At 41.3% G+C, this 17,725-nt stretch overlaps 1 protein-coding gene across 1 annotated transcript in view; it reads left to right on the forward strand.

The window, feature by feature from the left end:
- The first annotated feature begins 1,056 nt into the window (after window positions 1-1,056).
- The window catches only part of GSDME (gasdermin E), a 63,054-nt gene continuing 46,385 nt past the window's right edge, over window positions 1,057-17,725 (forward strand). The window contains exons 1-2 of the mRNA XM_060156057.1: window positions 1,057-1,267; window positions 15,427-15,619. Coding sequence (XP_060012040.1) covers window positions 1,057-1,267; window positions 15,427-15,619 — 404 coding nt within the window. The remainder of the gene's footprint in view (window positions 1,268-15,426; window positions 15,620-17,725) is intronic.

Genomic DNA, 17,725 nt, shown 5'->3' on the forward strand with positions numbered 1-17,725 from the left:
TTTGTAAAAGTTTTTTGTATATGTTAAATGTTCTGGTTCTTTGTTTTATAAGTATTTTCTCAGTTTGCCATTTGTCTTCCTAAAGGCCTTTCTCATCCTACAATTGTACAAATATTTGTTTGTATTTTTTTCTAGTACTTTATGGTTTCACTTTTCCTTAAAAACACTCTAATCCACTGAGGATTTGCTCTTGTGTATGGCATGAGCTAGGGATCTGACTTTATTTTTTTCCAGATGTTTAGCCAGTTGTTCTGACACCATTTATTGAATAGTATATACATCTTCCACTGAATGTAGTGCTTTTATATCTTCCAACAGATCTCTTTCTTTTTTTTCCCTCCGGCTGAAGAGTGACTGGGCTTTCCTTTCTGGGGTTCAAAGTAATAGCTAGTCACTTCCCATTTATGAACAGGGAACATCACACAGTGTAGAGAAAAAGCACATTTGACCCTTCAAAGAAGTGGTCATAAGTAAGATACAAATTGGGGTAGTCAGTACGCTGTTCAACAGATATTCCCAGGTCTCTGCCTTCCAAATACTTGGTAGGATTGTATTTCCTGACCATTTTAGTTGGCTGAGGCCATCTGCCTAGTTCTGACAAATTGTGAGTGGACGTGACGTGTGTCAGTTTTGGGCCAGAGCATTTAATTGCTGGTGTGAGACTTTTAAGAACTCTCTTTTCTATTGGCTGATGACATGATATTCAAGATGGCGGCTGCCCCTTTAGCCTGGATCCCTGAATGACTACGAGGAGCAAAGCCTTCCTGTCCTGTTTTGGACATGTAGTGTGAGCACTAAATAAACCTCACTGGTTATACGCCACCGAGATTTGGAGGCATAACCTAGCCTATTGCGATTTATATACATATTCTCTTTCAGTATTTCAATTTGATTTTTTAGACATCAACTGAAACTCAAACTAGAGGCTTCTCTAAGGAGAAGGTATTCTTTCATGTATACTGATTGATACTAGGGAGAAATAAGGTAATTTTAGAAAAAAGTCACGAAATAACAACTTCCTGTATATTTTTTTTCAGGTAATCTGGAGCTCTCAAAATGTTTGCCAGAGCAACAAGGAATTTTCTTAGAGAAGTTGATGCTGGAGGTAACCTGATCACAGTATCAAATTTGAATGACTCTGATAAATTACAACTTCTAAGTCTGGTGACCAAAAAAAAGAGATTGTGGTGCTGGCAGAGACCCAAATACCAGTTTTTATCTGTCACCCTGGGAGATGTGCTCACAGAAGACCAGTTTCTGAGTCCAGGTATGTTTCTTTCGTTATATTGTACAATTAGTTCCAGAACAGGAGAGGATTCTTCTTTTAGACACATGTTGTCTTGAGTGACTGTAAGGCGATACCTTATAATCAGTTCTCCTGTTTCTTTGCCTACTGTTTTAAAAATGTATCCTTCCGTAAAATGAGAAAATTCTGCAGGCCTGACATGAAAAGTTATAGCTTAATATTTAAGAAATAATATTGCAGTTTTGGTATAAAAGTACAACATGCTCATTTGTAGATGTTGTGGCCCCTCAGCATGAGTGGGTTGGTTTTACTTCCCCAAATTTGGTTTGGTGTTGAGGTTGATGATGCCACGTATCCATCAGGAGGATGCGAAAAGTTTTATTACTCACATAACGAAGCTTTTCTGGGGACAGCATGGCAGGTTCCCAAGGCTGGTCCAAAAATAGCTAGAGAGAAGGAGGGGATAAGAGATTGGCTCAGATTCTCTAATGAATATGAGGTGTGGTGAGGGTTCTGCATGTAGGCTGGGGCTTATTACAACTTTTCAATTTCCTGCTGGTGCCAATGGAGGGACCACCTAGGGTTTCTTACCCTACTGCCCAGATGTGTAACAGAAAGAAAAGAGGGGGTGGTGGGCTTGAAACATTAAGCATCAAAAATGGGGAGTTTGACTCATTATTACAGAGGAGCATGTATAAAATATAGAAAGGCAAGAAAACAAATCAACAAAAATTCCTCCATCAAGTGTTAATTCCCATTAACACTTGGATTGTATCTTTTCTTTCTCTGCATCTAATTTTTTATAAACAAAATTGGAAACATATTACATATAATTTTTATATACTCCTCATTTATTTTATTTATTTATTTATTTTTTTGTGGTATGCGGGCCTCTCACTGTTGTGGCCTCTCCCGTTGCGGAGCACAGGCTCCGGACGCGCACGCTCAGCGGCTGTGGCTCATGGGCCCAGCTGCTCCGCGGCATGTGGGATCTTCTCGGACCGGGACACGAACCTGTGTCCCCTGCATCATCAGGCAGACTCCCAACCACTGGGCCACCAGGGAAGCCCGTGGTGGCTTCTCTTTTTGCAGAGCACAGGCTCTAAGCATACGGGCTTCAGTAGTTGTGGCACGTGGGCTCAGTAGTTGTGCCTCTTGGGCTCTAGAGCGCAGGCTCAGTAGTTGTGGCTCACGGGCTTAGTTGCTCCACGGCATGTGAGACCTTCCTGGACGAGGGCTCGAACCCGTGTTGCCTGCATTGGCAGGCGGATTCTTAACCACTATTGTAAATAGTGCTGCAATGAACATTGGGGTGCATGTGTCTTTTTTTTTCTTTTTTTTTTTTTGTGGTACATGGGCCTCTCACTGTTGTGGCCTCTCCCGTTGCGGAGCACAGGCTCCGGATGCGCAGGCTCAGCGGCCATGGCTCACGGGCCCAGCCGTTCCGTGGCATGTGGGATCCTCCCGGACCGGGGCACGAACCCGTGTCCCCTGCATCGGCAGGCGGACTCTCAACCACTGCGCCACCAGGGAAGCCCTATTCGGGGCCTTTTGTGTCTCCATACAAATTTTAAGGTTTTGTGTTCTAATTCTGTAAAATATGCCATTGGTAATTTGATAGGGATTGCATTGAATCTGTAGATTACTTTGGGTAGTATAGTCATTTTCACAATATTGATTCTTCCAATCCAAGAACATGGTTTATCTCTCCATCTGTTGGTTTCTTTCATCAGTGTTTTGTAGTTTTCTGCATACTGGTCTTTTGTCTCCCTAGGTGGGTTTATTCCTAGGTGTTTTATTCTTTTTGTTGCAATGGTAAATGGGAGTGTTTCCATAATTTCTCTTTCAGATTTTTCATCATTAGTGTATAGGAATGCAAGAGATTTCTGTGCTAATTTTGTATCCTGCTACTTTACCAAATTCATTGATTAGCTCTAGTAGTTTTCTGGTAGCATCTTTAGGATTCTGTATGTACAGTATCATGTCATCTGCAAACAGTGACAGTTTCACTTCTTCTCCTATTTGTATTCCTTTTATTTCTTTTTCTTCTCTGATTGCCTTGGCTAGGACTTCCAAAACTCTGTTGAATTATAGTGGTGAGAGTGGATATCCTTGTCTTGTTCCTGATCTTAGAGGAAATGCTTTAAGTTTTTCACCATTGAGAATGTTGTTTGCTGTGGGTTTGTCGTACATGGCCTTTAGTATGTTGAGGTCGGTTCCCTCTGTGCCAACTTTCTGGAGAGTTTGTATCATAAATGGGTGTTGAATTTTGTCAAAAGCTTTTTCTGCATCTATTGAGATGATCATATGGTTTTTATTCAATTTGTTAATATGTTGTATTGCATTGATTGATTTACATATATTGAAGAATCCTTGCATCCCTGGGATAAATCCCGCTTGATCATGGTGTATGATCCTTTTAATGTGTTGTTGGGTTCTGTTTGCTAGTATTTTGTTGAGGATTTTTTCATCTATATTCATCAGTGACATTGGTCTGTAATTTTCTTTTTTGGTAGTATCTTTATCTGGTTTTGGTATCAGGGTGATGGTGGCCTCATAGAATAAGTTTGGGAGTTTTCCTTCCTCTGCATTTTTTTGGAAGAGTTTGAGAAGGTTGGGTGTTAGCTGTTCTCTAAATGTTTTATAGAGTTCACCTGTGAAGCCATCTAGTACTGGACTTTTGTTTGTTGGAAGATTTTTAATCACAGTTTCAATTTCTTTTTTTTTAAAATCTCATTCTAAATATACTCAGTAGGAAAAATATGCAATATCAAAGAATATTTTTTTCTTTTTTTCCCACAACTCACACACACACTACTGTATTTTATTTTTACAAGAGATAAACTGACACCAAGCATTGTAAATGGATGACCACAACAAAAGCAACAATGATTGTAATTACCGAACACGAAATACACTCATAGTATGTCATAATATTGACATTCAGTTCAGTAATCCTCCACTGTAACAGCTCCTTTACTTTGCAGTGAAAATTGATTTGTGTATTTTTTGCCTCTGAGTCCTTGTGGGATTTTTTTTTTTTATTCAAAGAGAAAGTCACAAAAATTATAATCATCCTCATCAGTTCACTCAGTCCCATGTAATTAATTTTCTTTTATCTTGATCTTTTGTTAGAACTTTTATGAATTCATCAGTTTTCCATTAGAGTTCTGAAAATGCTTATTCATTCAGTTCAGCGGTATAGTCAGTTACCAGAAACCTGTTCTTGTCAGAGTCTTTTCCATAAATTCCTTGAAGATGAGATCCTTTTATGGGAACATTTTTGTAAAAGCATCAGAGTACACCCAGAACTGTCTGTAAATGACAAAAGACTTAAAAATGACCACAGTTAAAGATTTGATGAAAATTCATAATAATGCAGTTGACAAGGAAATTTAGTTATTTCTGAGATATACGTTTTAAAGTACTAACTAGAATTATGACTTATAACATTATACCAGAATATATAAGATTTTTAGAAATTTCATGTAATGTCTGAAACATTTATATTAACATATTTCCATACAAATAACCCAAAGAAAGTTTATTATTAGTTTTTTTGTTTGTTTTTTTATACTGCTGGTTCTTATTAGTCATCAGTTTTATACACATCAGTGTATACATGTCAATCCCAATCGCCCAATTCAGCACACCACCATCCCCACCCCACTGCGGTTTTCCCCCCTTGCTGTCCAATATATTTGCTCTCTACATCTGTGTCTCAACTTCTGCCCTGCAAACCGGTTCATCTGTACCATTTTTCTAGGTTCCACATACATGCATTAACATACAATATTTGTTTTCCTCTTTCTGTCTTACTTCACTCTGTATGACAGTCTCTAGATCCATCCACATCTCAACAAATGACTCAGTTTCGTTCCTTTTTATGGCTGAGTAATATTCCATCATATATATGTACCACAACTTCTTTACCCATTCGTCTGTTGACGGGCATTTAGGTTGCTTCCATGACCTGGCTATTGTAAATAGTGCTGCAATGAACATTGGGGTGCATGTGTCTTTTTTTTTCTTTTTTTTTTTTTGTGGTACATGGGCCTCTCACTGTTGTGGCCTCTCCCGTTGCGGAGCACAGGCTCCGGATGTGCAGGCTCAGCGGCCATGGCTCACGGGCCCAGCCGCTCCGCGGCATGTGGGATCTTCCCAGTCTGGGGCACAAACCCGCGTCCCCTGCATCGGCAGGCGGACTCTCAACCACTGCGCCACCAGGGAAGCCCCACATGTGTCTTTTTGAATTATGGTTTTCTCCGGGTATATGCCCAGTAGTAAAATTGCTGGATCATATGGTAATTCTATTTTTCGTTTTTTAAGGAACTTCCATACTGTTCTCCATAGTGGCTGTATCAATTTACATTCCCACCAACAGTGCAAGAGGTTTCCCTTTTCTCCACACTCTCTCCAGCATTTGTTGTTTGTAGATTTTCTGATGATGCCCATTCTAACTGGTGTAAGGTGATACCTCATTGTAGTTTTGATTTGCATTTCTCTAATAATTAGTGATGTTGAGCAGCTTTTCATGTGCATCTTGGTCATCTTTGGAAAAATGTTTATTTAGGTCTTCTGCCCATTTTTTGATTAGGTGGTTTGTTTTTTTTAATATTGAGCTGCATGAGCTGTTTATATATTTTGGAGATTAATCCTTTGTCCGTTGCTTCATTTGCGAATATTCTCTCCCATTCTAAGGGTTGTCTTTTCATCTTGTTTATGGTTTCCTTTGCTGTGCAAAAGCTTTTAAGTTTCATTAGGTCCCATTTCTTTGTTTTTGTTTTTATTTCCATTACTCTAGGAGGTGGATCAAAAAAGATCTTGCCGTGATTTATGTCAAACAGTGTTCTACCTATGTTTTCCTCTAAGAGTTGTATAGTGCCCTGTCTTACATTTAGGTTTCTAATCCATTTTGAGTTTATTTTTGTGTATGGTGTTAGGGAGTGGTCTAATTTCATTCTTTTACATGTAGCTGTCCAGTTTTCCCAGCACCACTTATTGAAGAGACTGTCTTTTCTCCATTGTGTATCTTTGCCTCCTTTGTCATAGATTAGTTGACCAAAGGTGTGTGGGTTTATCTCTGGGCTTTCTATCTTGTTGCATTGATCTGTGTTTCTTTTCTTGTGCCAGTACCGTATTGTCTTGATTACTGTAGCTTTGTAGTATAATCTGAAGTCAGGGAGTCTGATTCCTCCAGCCCCGTTTTTTTTCTTCAAGACTGCTTTGGCTATTCGGGGTCTTTTGTGTATCCATACACATTTTGACGTGATTTGTTCTAGTTCCGTAAAAACTGCCATTGGTAATTTGATAGGGATTGCATTGAATCTGTAGATTGCTTTGAGTAGTATAGTGATTTTCATAATATTCTTCCAATCCAGGAACATGGTATATCTGTCCATCTGTTGGTATCATCTTTTATTTCTTTCATCAGTGTCTTATAGTTATCTGCATACAGGTCTTTTGTTTCCCAGGTGGGTTTATTCGTAGGTATTTTATTCTTTTTGTTGCAATGGTAAATGGGAGTGTTTCCATAATTTCTCTTTCATATTTTTCATCATTAGTGTATAGGAATGCAAGAGATTTCTGTGCATTAATTTTGTATCCTGCAACTTTACCAAATTCATTGATTAGCTCTAGTAGTTTTCTGGTGGCATCTTTAGGATCCTCTATGTATAGTATCATGTCATCTGCAAACAGTGACAGTTTTACTTCTTCTTTTCCAATATGTATTCCTTTTATTTCTTTTTCTTGTCTGAGTGCCGTGGCTAGGACTTCCAAAACTCTGTTTTATAATAGTGGTGAGAGTGGACATCCTTGTCTTGTTCCCGATCTTAGAGGAAATGCTTTCAGTTTTTCACCATTGAGAATGATGTTTGCTCTGGGTTTGTTATATATGGCCTTTATTATGTTGAGGTAGGTTCCCTCTATGCCCACTTTCTGGAGAGTTTTTTTAATCATAAATGGGTATTGAAATTTGTCAAAAGCTTTTTCTGCATCTTTTGAGATGATCATATGGTTTATTTATTTATTTATTTTTTTGCGGTACGCAGGCCTCTCACTGTTGCGGCCTCTCCCGTTGTGGAGCACAGGCTCCAGACGCGCAGGCTCAGTGGCTATGGCTCACGGGCCTAGCTGCTCCGCGGCATGTGGGATCTTCCCGGACTTTGGCACGATCCCGTGTCCCCTGCATCGGTAGGCAGACTCTTAACCACTGTGCCACTGGGGAAGCCCGATCATATGGTTTTTATTTTTCACTTTGTTAATATAGTGTATCACATTGATTGATTTGCATATATTGAAGAATCCTTGCATCCCTGGGATAACTCCCATTTGATCATGGTGTATCATCCTTTTAATATGTTGTTGGATTCTGTTGCTAGTATTTTGTTGAGGATTTTTGCATCTATATTCATCAGTGACATTGGTCTGCAGTTTTCTTTTTTGGTAGTATCTTTGTCTGGTTTTGGTATCAGGGTGATGGTGGCCTCATAGAATGAGTTTAGGAGTCTTCCTTCCTCTGCAAGTTTTTGGAAGAGTTTGAGAAGGTTGGGTGTTAGCTGTTCTCTAAATGTTTGATAGAATTCACCTGTGAAGCCATCTAGTCCTGGACTTTTGTTAGTTGGAAGATTTTTAATCACATTTTCAATTTCATTACTTATGAGTGGTCTGTTCATATTTTCTATTTCTTCCTGGTTCAGTCTTGGAAGGTTATACCTTTCTAAGAATTTGTCCATTTCTTCAGGTTGTCCATTTTATTGGCATACAGTTGCTTGTAGTAGTCTCTTAGGATGCTTTGTACTTCTGCAGTGTCTGTTGTAACTGCTCCTTTTTCATTTCTAATTTTATGGATTTGAGTCCTCTCCCTCTTTTTCTTGTTGTGTCTGGCTAATGGTTTATCAATTTTGTTTATCTTCTCAAAGAACCAGGTTTTAGTTTTATTTATCTGTGCTATTGTTTTCTTTGTGTCTATTTCATTTATTTCTGCTTTGATCTTTATGATTTCTTTCCTTCTGCTAACTCTGGGTTTTGTTTGTTCTCCTTTCTCTAGTTCCTTTAGGTGTAAAGTTAGATTGTTAATTTGAGATATTTGTTTCTGGAGGTAGGCTTGTATAGCTATAAACTTCCCTCTTAGCACTGCTTTTGCTGCATTCCATAGGTTTTGGATTGTCGTGTTTTCATTGTCATTTGGCTTTAGGTATTTTTTGATTTCCTCTGATTTCTTCAGTGATCTCTTGGTTATTTAGTAACGTATTGTTTAGCCTCCATGTGTTTGTGTTTTTTACAATTTTTTCCCCTGTAATTGATTTCTAATCTCATAGCATTGTGGTCAGAAAAGATGCTTGATATGATTTCAATTTTCTTAAATTTACTGAGGCTTGATGTGTGACCCAAGATATGATCTATCCTGGAGAGTGTTCCGTGCACACTTGAGAAGAAAGTATAATCTGCTTGTTTTGGATTGAATGTTCTATAAATATCAATTAAATTATCTGGTCTATTTTGTCATTTAAAGTTTGTGTTTCCTTATTAATTTTTTGCTTGATGATCTGTCCATTGTTGTACGTGAGGTTTTAAATTCCTGCACTATTATTGTGTTACTGTCGATTTCCTCTTTTGTAGCTGTTAGCAGTTGCCTTGTGTATTGAGATTCTCCTATGTTGAGTGCATATATATTTATAATTGTTATATCTTCTTCTTGGATTGATCCCTTGATCATTATGTAGTGTCCTTTCGTGTCTCTTGTAACATTCTTTATGTTAAAGTCTATTTTATCTGTTATGAGTATTGCTACTCCAGCTTTCTTTTGATTTCCGTTTGCATGGAATATCTTTTTCCATCCCCTCACTTTCAGTCTGTATGTGTCCATAGGTCTGAAGTGGGTCTCTTGTAGGCAGCATATATCTGGGTCTTGTTTTTGTATCCATTCAGCAAGCCTGTGTCTTTTGACTGGAGCATTTAATCTATTCACATTTAAGGTAGTTATCAATATGCATGTTCCTCTTACCATTTTCTTAATTGTTTTGGATTTGTTATTGTAGAGGTCTTTTCCTTCTCTTGTGTTTCCTGCATAGAGAAGTTCCTTTAGCATATGTTGTAAAGCTGGTTTTGTGGTGCTGAATTCTCTTAGCTTTTGCTCGTCTATAAAGATTTTAATTTCTCCATTGAATGTGAATGAGATCCTTTCTGGGTATTCTTGGTTGTAAGTTTTTCCCTTTCATCACTTTAACTATGTCCTGCCACTCCCTTCTGGCTTGCAGAGTTTCTGCTGAAAGATCAGCTATTAACCTTATGGGAATTCCCTTGTATTTTATTTGTTGCTTTTCCCATGCTGCTTTTAATATTTTTTCTTTGAATTTAATTTTTGGTAGTTTGATTAATACATGTCTTGGCCTGTTTCTCCTTTGATTTATCCTCTATGGGACTCTCTGCACTTCCTGAACTTGACTATTTCCTTTCCCACGTTAGGGAAGTTTTCAAGTATAATCTCTTCAAATATTTTCTCACACCCTTTCTTTTTCTCTTCCTCTTCTGGGACCCTTATAATTAGGATGTTGGTGCGTTTCTTGTTGTCCAGAGGTCTCTGAGACTGTCCTCAGTTCTTTTCATTCTTTTTTCTTTATTCTTCTCTGAGGCAGTTATTTCCACTCTTTGATCTCCCATTTCACTTATCCGTTCTTCTGCGTCAGTTATTCTCCTATTGACTCCTTCTTGAGTATTTTTAATTTCATTTATTGTGTTGTTCATCACTGTTTGTTTGCTCTTTAGTTCTTCTCGGTCCTTGTTAAACATTTCTTGTATTTTCTCCATTCTATTTCCAAGATTTTGGATCATCTTTACTAACATTATTCTGAATTCTTTTTCAGGTAGACTGCGTAGTTCCTCTTCATTTGTTTTGTCTGGTGGGTTTTTACCTTGCTCCTTTATCTGCTGCATATTTCTCTGTTTTCTCATTTTGTTTAACTTACTGTGCTTGGGGTCTCCTTTTCACAGGTTGCAGGTTTGTAGTTCCCATTATTTTTGCTGTCTGCCCCCACAGGGTGAGGTTGGTTCAGTGGCTTGTGTAGGCTTCCTGGTGAAGGGGACTAGTGCCTGTGTTCTGGTGGGCGGGGCTGGATCTTGTCCTTCTGGTGGGCAGGGCTGCATCCGGTGGTGTGTTTTGGAGTGTCTGTGAACTTAGTATGACTTTAGGCAGCCTCTCTGCTAATGGGTGGGGTTGTGTTTCTGTCTTGCTAGTTGTTTGGCGTGGGGCATCCAGCATTGGACCTTGCTGGCTGTTGGGTGGAGCTGGGTCTTAGTGTTGAGATGGAGATCTCTGGGAGACCTCTCGCCAATTGATATTATGTGCGGCCCGGAGGTTTCTGGTGGTCCAATGTCCTGGACTCGGCCCTCCCACCGTGGAGGCTCAGGCTCAACATCCGGCTGGAGCACCAAGACCCTCTTAGCCACACGGCTCAGAAGAAAAGGAAGAAAGAAAAAAACCCCAAAAAGCAAAAACTAAAAAATGGACAGAATCCTAGGACAAATGGTAAAAGCAAACTTATACAGACAAAATCACACAAAGAAGCATATACATACACACAAAAAGAGAAAAAGGAGAAAAATATATATATATTAAAAAAAAAGGAAGAGAGCAACCAAACCAATGAATATATCCACCAATGATAATAAGCACTAAATACTAAACTAAGATAAACATAAAACCAGAAACAAATCAGATGCAGAGAGCAAACCCCAAGTCTAGGGTTGCTCCCAAAGTCCACTGCCTCAGTTTTGGGAACATTCGTTTCTATTCAGGTATTCTTCAGATGCAGGGTTTATCAAGTTGATTGTGGGGATTTAATCTGCTGCTCCTGAGTCTGCATGGAGAAATTTCCCCTCCTCTGTTCTCACAGCTCCTGGGGTTCAGTGTTGGTTTTGGCTTCGCCTCTGCGTGTAGGTCACCCTCAGGAGTCTGTTACTCACCCTTACAGAAGGGGATTAAAGCAGCAGCTCATTAGGGCTCTCTTGCTCACTCAGGGCAGGGGAGGGAGGGGTTTGGTAGTCATAATTGGAATGCGAGGTGAGCCTCTGGCGGCAGAGGTTGGCATGACGTTGCAACAGCCTGAGGCGCGCCGTGTGTTCTTCTGGGGAAGTTGTCCCTGGATCATGGAACCCTGGCATTGGCGGGCTGCACAGGCTCCTGGGGGATGTGGATAGTGACCCGCACTTGCACACAGAATTCTTGGTGGCAGCGGCAGCAGTGTTAGCAGTTTATGACCGTCTCTGGGGTACAAGCTGATAGTCGTGTCTCGTGCCTGTCTCTGGAGCTCTTTCAGGCAGTGCTCTGCCTTCTGTGGGCACGCTGGGAAGGGATCCCCTCTCCTCGCGCATCCCGAAACAAAGGTCTCGCCTCTGGCAGGTCCAGACTTTTTCTTGGATTCCATCCCGGCTAGCTGTGGCACACTAGCCCCCTTCAGGCTGTCTTCACGCAGCCAACCCCAGTCCTCTCCCTGGGGTCTGGCCTCTGAAGCCCGAGCCTCAGCTCCCAGCCCCCACCTGCCCTGGTGGTTGAGCAGACAAGCCTCTCAGGCTGGTGGGTGCTGGTCAGCACCAGTCCTCTGTGTGGGGATCTCTCCGCTTTGCTCTCTGCACCCCTATTGCTGTGCTGTGCTCTGTGGCTCTGAAAATTACCCCTGCCCAACCCCCATCCCTGCCAGTGAAGGGGCTCCCTAGTGTGTGGAAACCTTTCCTCCTTCACAGCTCCCTCCCACTGGTGCAGGTCCCGTCCCTATTCTTTTGTCTCTGTTTTTCCTTTTTTTTTTTTTTGCCTTACACAGGTACGTGGGGGAGTTTCTTGCCTTCTGGGAAGTCTGAGGTCTTCTGCCAGCGTTCAGTAGGTGTTCTGTAGGAGTTGTTCTATGTGTAGATGTATTTTTGATGTAATTGTGGGGAGGAAGGTGATCTCCACGTCTCACTCCTCTGCCATCTTGAAGGTCTCCCTTTTTTCTTATTGAGATATAGTTGATTTACAATATTATATTAGTTTCAGGTGTACAATGTAGTGATGCAAAATTTTTATAGATAATACTCCATTTATAGTTATTAGAAAATATTGGCTATATTCTCTGTGCTGTGTAATATATTCTTGTAGCTTATTTATTTTATACATAGCAGTTTGTACTTCTTAATCCTCTACCCCCATCTTACCCCTCCCCCACTTCCCTCTCCCCTTTGGTAACCACTAGTTTGTTCTCTATATCTGTGAGTCTGTTTCTTTTTTATTATTGGCACTAGTTTTATTTTTTTAGATTGTACATGTTAGTGATAACATACAGTGTCTTTCTCTGATTTATTTCACTTGGCATAATACCCTCCAAGTCCATCCATGTTGTTGCAAATGGCAAAATTTCATTCTTTTCTATGGCTGTGTAGTATTCCATTTTGTGTGTGTGTGTGTGTGTGTGTGTGTGTGTGTGTGTGTGTACCACATCTTCCTTATCCATTCTTTTGTTGATGGACACCTAGGTTGCTTCCATATCTTGGCAATTGTAAATAATGCTGCTATGAACATTGGGGTGGCATAGATTCTTAAAGATAGAATTACTGGACCAGAGGTTGGGAACTTTTCGAAGACTTTTGGTACTTATTCCTGCACTGCTTTTTGGAACATGGTGATATATGAAAGCACCATCAGCTCTTAATTATTGGACTAGATGATGTTTGAGTCTTCTTTCAGCCCTAAAGTTCTCTACTTTTGTGATTGCGTCTCCCTTAAAGGGAAAAAGTGATAGAGGAGGTAATTTGAGTTGACAAATAATCTCCTTTCTTCCAGCTCAGCGTTCTAGCCAATGCTTTCTTCAGCCAGGCTCATTATCAGAGCTGTCAGACAATGGGCAAGTGAATTGATATTAATTTTATGTCATGTTTTCCCCCTGGATGTCTGGTAGAACTCTTACTGAGTAGTGTAATAACTAAATATAAGGAAAGGCAAGAGAAAAAAAAATTCACAGAACAGACCATGGGCCCCTGAGTAATTGGAATTTCACCGCTCTGTGCTGTTAGCTGCTTCTTTCGTGGTGTCCTGAGAGCTGTTGTTAGATGGGTCAGGCCGGTTGCAGTCCCTGCAGATTAGGAAGTCCCACATATGCTCATCATCTGAGGCCAGAGCTCATGCGTGGTTCTGTGTCCTGTTGCTGTTAGGGCTGTGATGAGAGGTGCCCACTACTGTGTCTTCTGAGCAGATTCATGATGCCTCACCTTTGTTATTCTTGCCCCTGGCAACCACACTGGAGTGTTATGTTGCCCGGGGTGCGGAGGTTGGAGGGTGGTGACTTGGTTGTCCTACCCATGGCCTGTTGGCTTCCTCACTTTTCCCTTCCACCTGCAGCAGTGGATAACTCGATGCAGACGTGTGTGCAAACGATATCTGGTTCGGAGGTGTGTCTAGTGTGGCATTTTGCAGTACACAGACAGTCTTGATTGTCCTTACCTGCTGTGGGATCCAGTTTTGGGGTCAGAGTTTTCAGGAGTGGTAATATGCCTGATTGGGGCCAGAACAGGGATCTAAGGGTAGAATTTCTGTCTGTGTGGTACTTTATACAATCTAGGACTGTCCTGTTTATCAGGAAATGATGTTGCTTTGGCCTAAACCCAGTGGATAGATTGAGCACTTGCTATGTGCCAGGCTCTGTATACATCAACTTCCAGTAGAACCCATCAGGTAGGTATTATTAATTATCTCCAAATTACATATGACAAACCTGAGGTTCAGGGTGATGGATGTTACCCAAGGTCTCCCAGCTAGGTATATTAGACTAGTGATAAAATCTTGAGCTCTTAACAGCTGCTATATGCTGCTTCCGAAAGCATTTCCCAGAGTGTTTGTGTTCTCAAGATGTGACTAGGAGAAGGCTGTGACTTGGGGGCATTTTCATAAGCTTCTTATTTTTCATGGAGATGATTCTCTACTTGGTAAACTTCACAGATAATGAATGGTGATTAATTCTCATTAACCCTGGTTGAGGTATAGGTTTTGTTGCCTGGGGTGAAAGAAATACAGGTGTTGGGGGCAGTGGCTGGATGGAAAGAAACGTTTCAGACTCCAGTCGGATTTGAATCCCTTATGAAGTGCCGCCAGGAGCCAGGAGAGCCTTGGGTCAGGAAAATGGAAAGGGCCGAGTATGAAGTTCCTGAGAGCCTCTCAGTGTAACCTTCCTGAATGATGGTGACTGAGACCATTTTTATGGTAGTATTTGGTTCAATTAAAAATGAGAACAGTAGAAATCTGGAGACATGTGAAGGCTAGCAGTTCAAGTCTGAGATCATCAGATGTTTATCTTTAGTGTTCAGACAAAAAAGGGCAGATCCTGAAGGCAATCTGATAGCCATCGCCTGGTATGACCAGGTGAGTTGATTGAAGCTGGGACACCAGCTGGGTGGTGGCATCTTTCTCAGTGTCTGGGAAGCCAGGAAGGAAGAATGGGGAGTCTGGAGCTTGTGTGTTCCAAGATGGTGTTCGAAGCAGGGAGGAAGGGCGTGCCCACTGACTTTATCAGGAACACAGAGATAAGGAATTGCTTGATAAGGAATTGAAAGACGGGGTGGAGGTCAGATATAAACAGGTAAATATGGGGAGAACTGTTTCAATGGAGATGGTAATGAAGGCCAGGGCAGTGTTCTCCAAGGCCACCAGTGAGAAGGGAGGATGCCCGAGGACAGGTTGAGGCGTCTGACCTGCAAGATACTGAATCAGGCAGGCCACTCCCTGGGCAGAGTGATGGGCTGCTATCTTCTCTGTGCTTTGGTGTCATCCTCATCTAGTCCCTTCATCCTAGAAAAGTACATATTTAACATGTCCTATTTCTTTACCTGGATAGTAGTTAAACAGATGTTTGCTTTAAAATTATTCATGAAACTCTATAGATACTTTTTGTGCACTTGTCTATATGTGTGTATATTGGAATTGAAAGATGAAAAAACAAAAAAGTGCCCAGTAGAGTCCCTGGCCACCAGTGCATGCCACGCTCTTAGCACCCAGGTTCTTTTGCCCATACACACAGCGCGGCCACCGGCTTTCCATTCTGCGTGCAGACCTCATGTTTCCCACAGGTTTCTGCAGGATTGGAAAGCTAGGTGACCTGAGGCACAGAGGTGGCCGTTTTGTCATTAGATTCCTCTGCATGTCTCATTCACTGTAGTGGTCGTGGAGTCGGACTTTGTGAAGTACGAGGGCAAGTTTGAAAACCATGTGAGTGGGACCCTGGAGACGGCACTGGGGAAGGTCAAGCTGAACATTGGTGGCAAAGGCCTCGTGGAGAGTCAGTCCTCGTTTGGAACCCTGAGGAAGCAGGAGGTGGACTTGCAGCAGCTCATTGGAGTTGCCCAGGAGAGGTAATGGGAATTCTGCTTGGCATTTTGGACTTTGACATGTCTCTCACTGAAAGGTCGTTCTGTGGGACGTTGGCTAGAAGGGTGACATTGGGATCTTGGCCAATCAGCAAACGTTACCGAATGCCCATGTGCTGAAACTTGATGAGCAGTGCATCCTTTAGTCTGGACGTTGACTATTCTTAGCCTGAGAGGGGAGACTTGGGAAGCATTTTAAAAGGATGTTACTTCAGACAAATGTGTACTTTAAAGAAATCATACAATTTATAAAATACCAACAGTGAGAACGCTCTGTCCTATGTTTCTGAATATTAATATCAGAAGTAGAAAAATCCCCCTTCTGCCCTGGCTCTTTATGATTTTCTGATGAGGAAAAGGAGAAAGCAGGTGTGGGGGGCTTCAGGGGAAGAGCTGGTTTTTAACTCTGAAGTCTTAAAACCCCACGTTTATTCATTGTTTAGATGTCAGTAAATACATTTTACCCCAGTAAAATGATAATACCTCATTATTTTTACCTTATGTTTATTCAACATTCCATAAGTAATTTTGCTGAGTGCCTACGATGTACCACATACTGTTCTACGTGCTGGGGATGCTGCAGTGAACAGAATGCCAACATTTCTGCCCTATATTCTAGCGGGGGAGAGACACAAAACATGCAACTAAGTGAAATATATAGTAGGTTGATGGTGCTCTCTGGAATGGAGAAAAATGTAGCAGAGATGGGGGATAGAACATGCCAGGAATGGGGGCTGATTTGAAAAGGTGGCCAGAGAAAGCATCCTGGAGAAGATGGCATCAGAGCAAAGACCTGAAGCTGGGGATGGGAGCGAGCATAGGAGTGTCCTGGGCAAGAAGGCTGTAGGCAGAGGTGGTGTGATTGGGGCTGAGTAAATAGGGCAAGGGCAGATGAGGTCAGAGGGCGTAAAGGAACAGTAGCAGGTCCCGAAGGACCTTGCAGGCCACTGGAAAGACTAACTCGTCCTTGGAGTGAGGTGGGAAGCCACTGGAAGATTTTGAGAAGGGAAGTGACAGGATCTGACTTATGTGTTAGAAGGATCCTTCTGGCCGCTGGGCTGAGGAGAGACTGGATGGGTGGGAGCTGGGCATCCAATTGAGAAGTTATTGTAGTAATCCTGACAAGAGATGCTATTTCCTCTTGTACAGTAACATAGGTGCATTTTCATGTGTAATTGTATCACCCTTTTTCTTTTAAAATGGAAAATGTCAACCCAAATAAATTAAGAGAAAACTCACTTGTGTTAAGTATAGGTAGCTTATCTCCTCTTTTCCAATGTTCTTAGGATTATATGAAATATAAAATAGGTTTGCTCATTGAATGAAATAATCTTTAAAAATTAATGAGTAAAAAATACCATAAAACTCATGTATCAAGCATTTGGTGGGTGGGTTTTGGACAGATATCGAGCATGCTTGGGCAACTGAAGTCTTCAAAACCCATTCACCTCTCCGCTAAGCTGATGCTTAATGGAGTTGAAAGACCATGGTGGCTATTTGACTGTTGCCTCCTGGCACTTTCTAGAACTCCAGGACTCTACTGAGTTAGGACTCAGGCAGGAATTCCCTTTCTCGGTCAGAGAACTTTAAGCTCTCTGTGGTGACACCAGGTGGAAGGGACAGCCACCTCTTTCTCTGATAGTCATGACCTTAATTATCTTTCTCTACCGCTCTTCTTTGCTAGAGAGGCATTTTCCTTCTCTACTACAACACTGGAAAGATATTTGTTGTTTGTCTGAAAATGAAATTTAACTGGAAGTCTTATATTTTTATTTGCTAAGTCTCGCAAATAAGGGGGAAGAGGGGCAGGAGGGCTGGCTGTTCCCTCAGTCTTTAGACAGCCCTCTAGAGCGTAATCCTATTCTGCAGTCTTGTTATTTCTATTTGAAAAACCACAGTTTGGCAATGCTCTATAATCACGTTTCCCGTTATAGGTTTCTCAAACACTCTTCGTGATTCAGGTGTAGAAGATAGTGCCAATAGGAAGCATATGGGGAGGAGTCAGTGAGTAGAGATGGGAAAAAGTAGTCTCAGAGAAAGATGCTAGGGCCAGCAGTTATAAGGGGGAGAGAGGGAGGGGAAGGAGATATG

Source organism: Lagenorhynchus albirostris, chromosome 8 (genome assembly GCF_949774975.1).
Source record: "Lagenorhynchus albirostris chromosome 8, mLagAlb1.1, whole genome shotgun sequence".
In the NCBI taxonomy this organism is placed as follows: domain Eukaryota; kingdom Metazoa; phylum Chordata; class Mammalia; order Artiodactyla; family Delphinidae; genus Lagenorhynchus; species Lagenorhynchus albirostris.